The sequence below is a fragment of the Aspergillus aculeatinus genome (assembly GCF_003184765.1).
Source record: "Aspergillus aculeatinus CBS 121060 unplaced genomic scaffold BO66scaffold_37, whole genome shotgun sequence".
Lineage (NCBI taxonomy): Eukaryota > Fungi > Ascomycota > Eurotiomycetes > Eurotiales > Aspergillaceae > Aspergillus > Aspergillus aculeatinus.
Window position 1 is genome coordinate 232,282 of NW_020291506.1, and position 7,811 is coordinate 240,092.

Genomic DNA, 7,811 nt, shown 5'->3' on the forward strand with positions numbered 1-7,811 from the left:
GCAAGAGAACATTCAGTCCAATTCCTTGTGCGCTGCCAACCGGCCTCCAATGCTTTTTCATTCACTGGGCTGTGAATATGGCTATGTAATGCTGAAAGACCAACAAAAACACGAGGAGAGAGCTTAGATCTTCTTCGTCGTTAACCAAAGTATGCTTGAAGACACACGATGAACTATAATTTAGTCCAAGACCATCAGAAACAATAGCATCTTGTTTCTAACACGAATGATTAGTACGGTGTCAGGTAACACATTGTGGCACACGCACCTGCCTTCTTTTTTCTCTGGTTTCCTCAATTTCTGTATTCGAACTTTAGCCCGAATCCGCCATTCCAACTATGCCCCTCCTGCCACAACAAATCTTGGCCGGCCTTGCTGGATGTCCGCAAGGGTTGTGTCAGACTTGATGCTCAACAGTGTGAGCAACTCTCGTGATATCATTGTGCATATTGATTGTTGTGTCGGCCCTTGGATGTGTCGTGCAAAACCATTCGTCTCGTCGTTGGATCTCCATTTCAACCCCATCGAGCAGGCTTTCCCATCGGAGACATCATCCTCCTGTCGTTTGTCGTTATGATAGGGGTATAAACAGATAGGCAAGGACGATGCTGAGTTGAGAGTCAACGAATCCCGAGAAAGGAAAAGGCAGACAGCAGCAGCGAGCTTTTATGGCTGTCCTGCTTTCTCCTCCTCTCTCACAGGTCCAACTCTCCGAAAAAAAGCCGGATGCGTCATTTGGTGTAGAGACCACCGCGCGGAGTCTCCGGTGCGTATAAGCCACAAAGATCAGGACTAGTGACTGGACAGGGAGTGTCTTCCACTGTGTTCTTCGTTCGTCCTTTATGACTTCTATGCCTTGGACAGCGGCGAGTTTTACAACCCTGACAAAAGACGGAGTGGATCCTGCAAACAAAGGAAACAGACACAAGGACACTATAACCGCCGATGTGGTGTTTGGCGGATTCGCTCATTCGGTCGAAAAATCTTCTTAACGCCGTTTCATCATTATCATCTAATCGGTGGCATCACGACCGTCTATCAGAATGGTCTATCTACAGTCGACTGCCCATGTTGATGTGAACCGCCTTTATCTGGGAGTACGCCTCCAAGCCCGCCTCACCCAGCTCCCGGCCAATACCACTCTGTTTCACTCCTCCGAAGGGGATGCGGGGGTCGCAGTCCTGGCTGCTGTTGATCCAGACCATACCTGCCTCGATCTCTGCCGCGACCCGGTGAGCCCGCTCCAGGTCTCGCGTGAAGACTGCAGCACCTAGACCATACGTGGTATTATTGGCGCGGCGGATGACCTCCTCCTCCGAGTCGAACGGCATGATGACCACCACAGGTCCAAACACCTCCTCCTGCACGATACGCATGTCATCAGTGACATCCGTGAACGCCGTGGGCTGGACGAAGTATCCCTTTTCCAACTTGCTGTCAGCCGGGGTGTATGCGCCACCACCAATCAAAAGCTTAGCGCCCTCCTTCTTAGCCAGCTCGATATACGACAGCACTCTTTCGTACTGCGCGCGAGTGACCTGAGGGCCTTGATATGTCGATTCATCCCACTGATCACCGATCTTTGACGTCGTTTCAACCTCCTTCTTGAACTGCTCCAGGAAGGTGTTCAGCACCTCCCGGTGCACGAAGATACGCGAGGTCGCTGTGCAGATCTGGCCCTGGTTCGACATGATGCCGAGGTGAGACCACTTGACCGCCTGCTCCATATCGGCATCGGGGAACACCACCAGAGGCGATTTGCCACCCGTCTCGAGGGTGATATTTTTAAGCGTACCGGCAGCCATCTTCATGATCTCGCGCGCGGTGGCAGTGGAACCAGTAAAGGCCACCTTGTCTACGAGCGGGTGCTGCACCAGAGCCGCTCCCGCCTCGCGACCGTACCCATTGATGATATTCACCACACCAGCCGGGAACCCAGCCTCCTTGATCAACGTGCCGAGAACCAAGATACTCAGCGGCGTCTGTTCGGCGGCCTTGATAACCACGGTGTTTCCGCAAGCCAAAGCAGGACCAAGCTTCCAGGCGGCCATGGAGAGCGGGTAGTTCCAAGGGATAATCTGCCCGATGACCCCGAGGGGCTGGCGGAGGGTGTATGCGAATTTCTGGGGGGTGGTGCTGATCGTCTGGCCGTGGGTCTTATCAGCCCAGCCGCTGTAGTAGCGGATGGTATTGATGGCTTCGGTGAGGTCTTCGTTGAATGCGACGTGGTATGGTTTTCCTGGTGTGCATATTAGAGCCGCTCTATCGCTAACCGTCGAGTGTTGCGGGAGGGGGGCCTGAAGGCGAACCAACCATTATCCCAGGCGTCAATGGCAGCGAACAGCTCCCTGTTCTGCTCGATCAGGTCCGCGAGTCGGCCCATGAGCTGGCCGCGCTCGGTGGCGGGCAGCTGTTTCCACGATGCATGGGCGAGGGCGGCCTTGGCGGCCTGGACGGCGGCGTCGACATCCTCCGCGGTCGCCGCGTGCACCGTGGCAATCGGCTTGTCCGTTCTGCGATCGTCAGTACCATGCTGCTATGTCTGTCTCGCTGCAGAGCTAGACAGCTACTCACGCTGGGTCCAGCGACACAATGGTTTGTCCCCCAGACGACGGACGGAACTCGTTGTTGATGAACAACCCCGTGGGCTGCTTGTACTGGCGGCCGTTGGGCGTGGTAAGCTCGACGAAAAGGTTGGACATCCTGGCGCAAGGTCACAGAAAGAATCCCCAGGTTGGATAGAGGAAGACGAGAAGAAAAAACAAGAGACAAGACAGTTGCAATGGCAGCAGACAGCAGACAGCTCGGGTTTTGTGGAGTGTCAGGCTGGAACTGCCTAAACTGGATTTGGGGAATAAATTGTCAATTTGCTGGACTGATTCGGAATGGAGGAATCAGCGGGGCTCCATCTGTCCCACGATTCCGATAAGGGAGGCGTCCAGATACCCCTCAGTTCTCAGTACGCTATCGATAGTGCATCACCCGAAGAGGCATGTTTATCGCCGGGTGGGCCATTCGCTCGTTGGTTCTTGATTCTTGCGGCAATCATTCTGTGGCATTCCGTGGAATTACCTTCCCTTTCGGATCCATGATCCGCTTCAGGCACGCCGCTTTAAGCCCCACGCAATGCTGCTTTCTGCCCACCCATCGGCCCGTGCGGTGAGCCTCAAAAGTGCGTGGCTGGAGACTCCCTCGGGGGGTGCAATAGCTATGACTTGTATTATTCGATTTAATTAAAAATTAATATCTTTGTATATTACATAGATAGCTGTATACTGAAGCAGTGGGGTTTAGGTACGGTCTAGATGCTGTACTATGTTTCTATGCACACTCTGGAATAGGACCAATGTTGCTAACGGGGTCTGACAATATATATCCTTGGTAAATGGTCAGATTATTGACCAAACCTCAACATCTCACGACTCAAACCCTACTCTACCGCTTCTCACGTGTAAATGCCTCAGGGAAGACCAGGTTAGATGCTATTTGGTTGTCCTGGAGCGCCGACCGAATTGAAGATTTGAAAAGCTACTTCTACTCCCTCTATCTAACGCCACATTGCTAGACCAAGTCTCTAGCTTCATCAGATCCAGGCCCGACCACGGCTCCGAAACAACACAGAACTCGGAGACCGCAACTATACATGGCGGCCAATTGATTTCCCCTGCAGTTGCATGATTTGTCGGCGCCTCAGCCCTCACTTGTGGTTGTCTCAGGTCATTCGCCTCCCCAGAATCACAGAAGGCTTTGCATCTTATCGATAGCCTTGCAAGGCCCCTGCCTTTTCAACTCTGCAATGAGTGGAGTCCCTGATTAAGTTCCGTATCAAGAATGGCTGGGCAGCCCAATGTTTTGATCGTCCCCTGCCTGGAAAAACAACAACAAAACACATCAGCCATCATAAGAACTAGATGTTCCCCATCGTTATAGCTGATTGCAAGCATCCATCAGATGAAGAAAACTGCCTCCAATGGAGAAACCCGCTACTGACCATGCATCACAAGAAGCACCGAAGGAAACCCCCGATGCAGCGCCCAAGTCGCCCACAGCCCCTCCAAAGGGCTCGACGGTGTTGTCTCTTACCATTGCCCTCTGTCTAGGCATTTTTTGCATGTCCTTGGTAAGCAAGTCGGTGATGAGTCCGCGACTTCGATGACTACAGTGCTGATGCCTTTCTCCCAGGATGTCACCATCATTGCTACGGCCATCCCGCACATCGCCGACCAATTCAACTCTCTGGACGACGTAGGATGGTACGGGAGTTCGTATCTGCTCACCAATTGCGCCACTACCCTGGCATTTGGCAAGTTCTATACCTACTACTCGACGAAATGGGTGTATCTCTCGGCCCTCTGCCTGTTCGAGATCGGGTCCGCCGTCTGCGGAGCGACTCCCAACTCTCTCGGCCTCATCCTGGGTCGATGCCTGGCTGGTCTGGGTGCCGGGGGTCTCTTCTCCGGCAGTCTACTGATCATCGCCCAGGTGGTGCCTTTACATCGGCGTCCGGTGTTCACGGCCTTGCTGGGTAGCATGTTTGGAATTGCTAGCGTCATTGGTCCCCCGTGAGTGAATCCATGGCTTATCTCCCCCACCGTCTTGACTTGACAGCCTGCTGACCGGATATAGCCTGGGTGGCGCTTTTACCGATCACGTCTCGTGGCGATGGTGTTTCTACATCAACCTCCCCATCGGTGCCGTGACGGGTCTCTTTGTGTTCTTCCTCTTCCACGCCCCCGGACCAGTTCAGAGGCGACCGAATTTCCGTCATCTGCTGGGAAAGCTTGATCCGATAGGGACGGGCCTCTTCTTGCCTGCCATCGTCTGTCTGCTGCTGGCGCTGCAGTGGGGAGGTAACCAGTACGCGTGGGATAACTGGCGTATCATCGTGCTGTTCGTGGTCGCGGGGGTGCTTCTGCTCGCCTTCGGAGGCTGTCAAGTCTGGCAGGGCGATGATGCCACCCTCCCGCCACGAATCCTGCGCAATCGCAACATCTGGTCGTCGGCCTGGTTTGCCCTGACGCTAAATGGCGCCTACTTCGTGTTCACTTACTATGTAAGCTGTGTTCGACCCCTTCCGTCTTCCTCATCCCGTCCACTGACCTGCCGCCAGCTTCCCATCTGGTTCCAATCCATCAAATCCGCCTCGGCCACCAAATCCGGCGTCATGAGCCTCCCCAGTATCCTCGCCGTCGTGCTCGTTTCCATTCTCTCCGGAGTCACCGTCACGCTCTCCGGCTACTACAATCCCTTCATGTTCCTGGCGTCGAGCATCCTCGCGGTGGGCGCGGGACTCCTCAGCACCTTGCAGCCCAAGTCGGGCCCAGGCCAGTGGATCGGCTACCAGATCCTCGAAGGCATCGGAGTCGGCCTCGGCCAGCAACTGCCCTTCGTGGTCGTGCAGAATGTGCTGCCGGACCGCGACGTCCCCACGGGGACCGCGGTGGTCACCTTTGCCCAGACCCTGGGAGGGGCGATCTTCATCTCCGTGGCCCAGAGCGTCTTCACGAACCAGTTCACGCGCGTCATGCATGTTGAGGATCCCTCCGTTAACGTGACCGAGATTCTGGCCGCGGGGACGACCACGCTGCGCCAAAAGCTGCGGGGGGATCAGCTGGAGACCGTCCTGCGGTCCTACAACTCCGCCGTAACCCAGGCATTCTACGTGGGGGTTGCGCTGGCGGCGCTTTCGGTGTTTGGAACGGTTGCCTTGGAATGGAGGTCGGTCAAGAAGACGGAGAAACCCGCGCCTGGCGAGGCGGATGCTCGCTAGCGAATTTGACGTGTTTTGCCGCAAGGGAACAAGTCGCCTCTCAGAATAGCCCAAGATTTGGGGATGCGCTGCCCCGTGATAAGCAGGTAAATAGTCTGTATGCAGGCATTACCCCTCGCGGGTGCAGTGGCCCATGGCGCGTCATCATTCACAGATCCTTGAAATTAATTTTCTAAGACACCCCGCCGATCCTCACGTCTAGGCAACAGTGCCCGTGCAGAAGAATGCCCCTTGCATGCCTCAATCTCACAACGCATGAATGCCCAGTGAGGTAAGGCGAGCGATTACCTCATGAGCCCAGCTCCTGTCTCTTGGCTCAGTCTTCTGTTGGTCGAACGTAGCACGGCAAAATAAATCGCCAACCTTCGAACCGAGCCAGGTTGGCCGAAGAGACTCCTGATCACATCCATCGCCATGACGATTTCCGCCACTTCCACTACCGCTGCCACCTTCAAGCCCCAAGAGGGAGCCGGACCGGGGCCCACGGAGAAGGCCGGTCCTCCCTCGACCCCGTACCAGACCCTCAGCAAGTCGACCCCCTTCGCCAACCTGGACCAGCACCGGTACTGGCACGCGGTGGCCCCCATGCTGGGGGAGATGCTCCGGCGGGGCGACTACAGCGTGCACCAGCAATACGGTTACCTGAACCTGTTTGCGCAGGTGATCGTGCCCAAGCTGGGGCCCTTCCCGGGGCAGCCGGACACCTACAAGTGCCTGCTGGGGGGCACGGGGTCGGTGGAACTCAGCCAGAACGTCCAGCGCCGGGGGATCACGACACGGGTGGCCTTCGAGCCGACCAGCCACATCGCCAGCACGGGGATGGACCCGTTCAACCGGCACGCGGTGCACGCGACGCTGGCCGAGCTGCGCACGCTGGGCGCCGCGCAGATCGACCTGGCGCTGCACCACCAGCTCCACAGCCAGCTGACGCTGTCGGACGGCGACGAGCAGCGCATGACGCCCGCCCAGATCCGCGACACGGTGTGGCGCACGCAGACCCTGCTCGCCCTGGACCTGAGCCCCGCGGACGACGCGATCACCGTGAAGGAGTACTTCTACCCGGGCCTCAAGGCCCAGATGACCGGACGCAGCGTCGCCGACCTGTGCTTCGGCGCGATCCGCTCCGTCGACCCGGAGGGCCACTTCTCGGCCGCCACCCAGGCCATCGCCCGCCACATGCAGGCCCAGCCCCGGACGGACCTGTACTTTCTCTCATGCGACCTCGTCGACCCGGCGGCCACCCGCTTCAAGCTCTACCTGATGGAGCTGGACATGCGGTGGGCCAAGGTCCAGGAGCACTGGACCATGGGCGGGGTGCTGTCGGCGGGCGATGCGGACGTCGCCCGGGGGCTGGTGATGCTGCGCGAGCTGTGGCGCGACTTCGGGATCGTCGAGGGCCTGCGCGACGAGCCCGAGCGGCCCTCGCTCCCCGGGGATCCCGACACCATCGTGCCGTTTATCTTGAACTACGAGATGCACCCCGGCCGGCCGCTGCCCGTGCCCAAGTTCTATTTCCCGTTGGTGGGGATTCCGGAGCTGAAGATCGCCGCCGTGCTCGAGGCGTTCTTCGAGCGGTGGGACATGCCGCAGCAGGCGGCGGTGTATCGCGAGAACCTGCAGGCGTACTAGTGAGTTGAATGCCTACCTGGGGGAAATTTGTGGATGGCTGCTAATTTATGTCATACAGCCCGACCAAGGATCTGGCGACGGCGACCGACCATCAGGCGTGGATGTCGTTCTCGTACTCGGAGAAGAAGGGGCCTTATTTGACTATGTACTACCACTAGTAGGATTGCATGTACTTTCTCTAGTTGGTAGAACAGATGGTAGTTATCATGAGTGCAGTACAACCGGGTGCAAAGCCTCAGCCTCGAAGTAAACAGACCACGAGAACATAGAACACTCTGAATAAATCCATTCTATCCTATCGTCATGGTCAACAACGTAGAGCATAGCTATAGCCCAGTCCATAGTTCAGTTTAGCCTCACGTCTCCATCCATCACAGCCCACCACCCCCGCAAGACATGCAACCTCAACCCC

The 7,811-nt window shown here is 56.7% G+C and overlaps 3 protein-coding genes across 3 annotated transcripts; 2 read left to right on the plus strand and 1 right to left on the minus strand.

Annotated features, from left to right (window-relative positions):
- Positions 1 to 1,028: 1,028 nt before the first annotated feature.
- BO66DRAFT_393326 (aldehyde dehydrogenase) lies at positions 1,029 to 2,775 on the minus strand. The gene is made up of 3 exons (XM_025647735.1): positions 2,575 to 2,775; positions 2,314 to 2,513; positions 1,029 to 2,239 (listed from the first exon to the last, which is right to left on the minus strand). Exons 1-3 carry the CDS (start codon positions 2,700 to 2,702, stop codon positions 1,053 to 1,055), a joined length of 1,515 nt encoding a protein of 504 aa, XP_025501949.1. The 5' UTR covers positions 2,703 to 2,775; the 3' UTR covers positions 1,029 to 1,052.
- Positions 2,776 to 3,970: 1,195 nt separating this feature from the next.
- BO66DRAFT_413084 (MDR family MFS transporter) lies at positions 3,971 to 5,770 on the plus strand (the record flags this gene model as incomplete). Its single annotated transcript, XM_025649397.1, has 4 exons — positions 3,971 to 4,120; positions 4,183 to 4,562; positions 4,627 to 5,053; positions 5,111 to 5,770. 4 exons carry the CDS (start codon positions 3,971 to 3,973, stop codon positions 5,768 to 5,770), a joined length of 1,617 nt encoding a protein of 538 aa, XP_025501950.1.
- A 290-nt stretch (positions 5,771 to 6,060) lies between these two features.
- On the plus strand, positions 6,061 to 7,557 carry BO66DRAFT_455968 (aromatic prenyltransferase; the record flags this gene model as incomplete). Its single annotated transcript, XM_025652116.1, has 2 exons — positions 6,061 to 7,392; positions 7,458 to 7,557. The coding sequence occupies exons 1-2, from the start codon at positions 6,185 to 6,187 to the stop codon at positions 7,555 to 7,557; spliced, it is 1,308 nt and encodes a 435-aa protein (XP_025501951.1). The 5' UTR covers positions 6,061 to 6,184.
- Between the last annotated feature and the right edge of the window lie 254 nt (positions 7,558 to 7,811).

Coding starts and splice junctions, on each gene's coding strand:
- BO66DRAFT_393326 (XM_025647735.1), bottom strand. CDS start 2,702: ATGTCCAACCTTTTCGTCGAGCTTACCACGCCCAACGGCCGCCAGTAC. Junction 2,514..2,574: donor ATTGTGTCGCTGGACCCAGC/GTGAGTAGCTGT, acceptor TGACGATCGCAG/AACGGACAAGCCGATTGCCA. Junction 2,240..2,313: donor CATTGACGCCTGGGATAATG/GTTGGTTCGCCT, acceptor TATGCACACCAG/GAAAACCATACCACGTCGCA.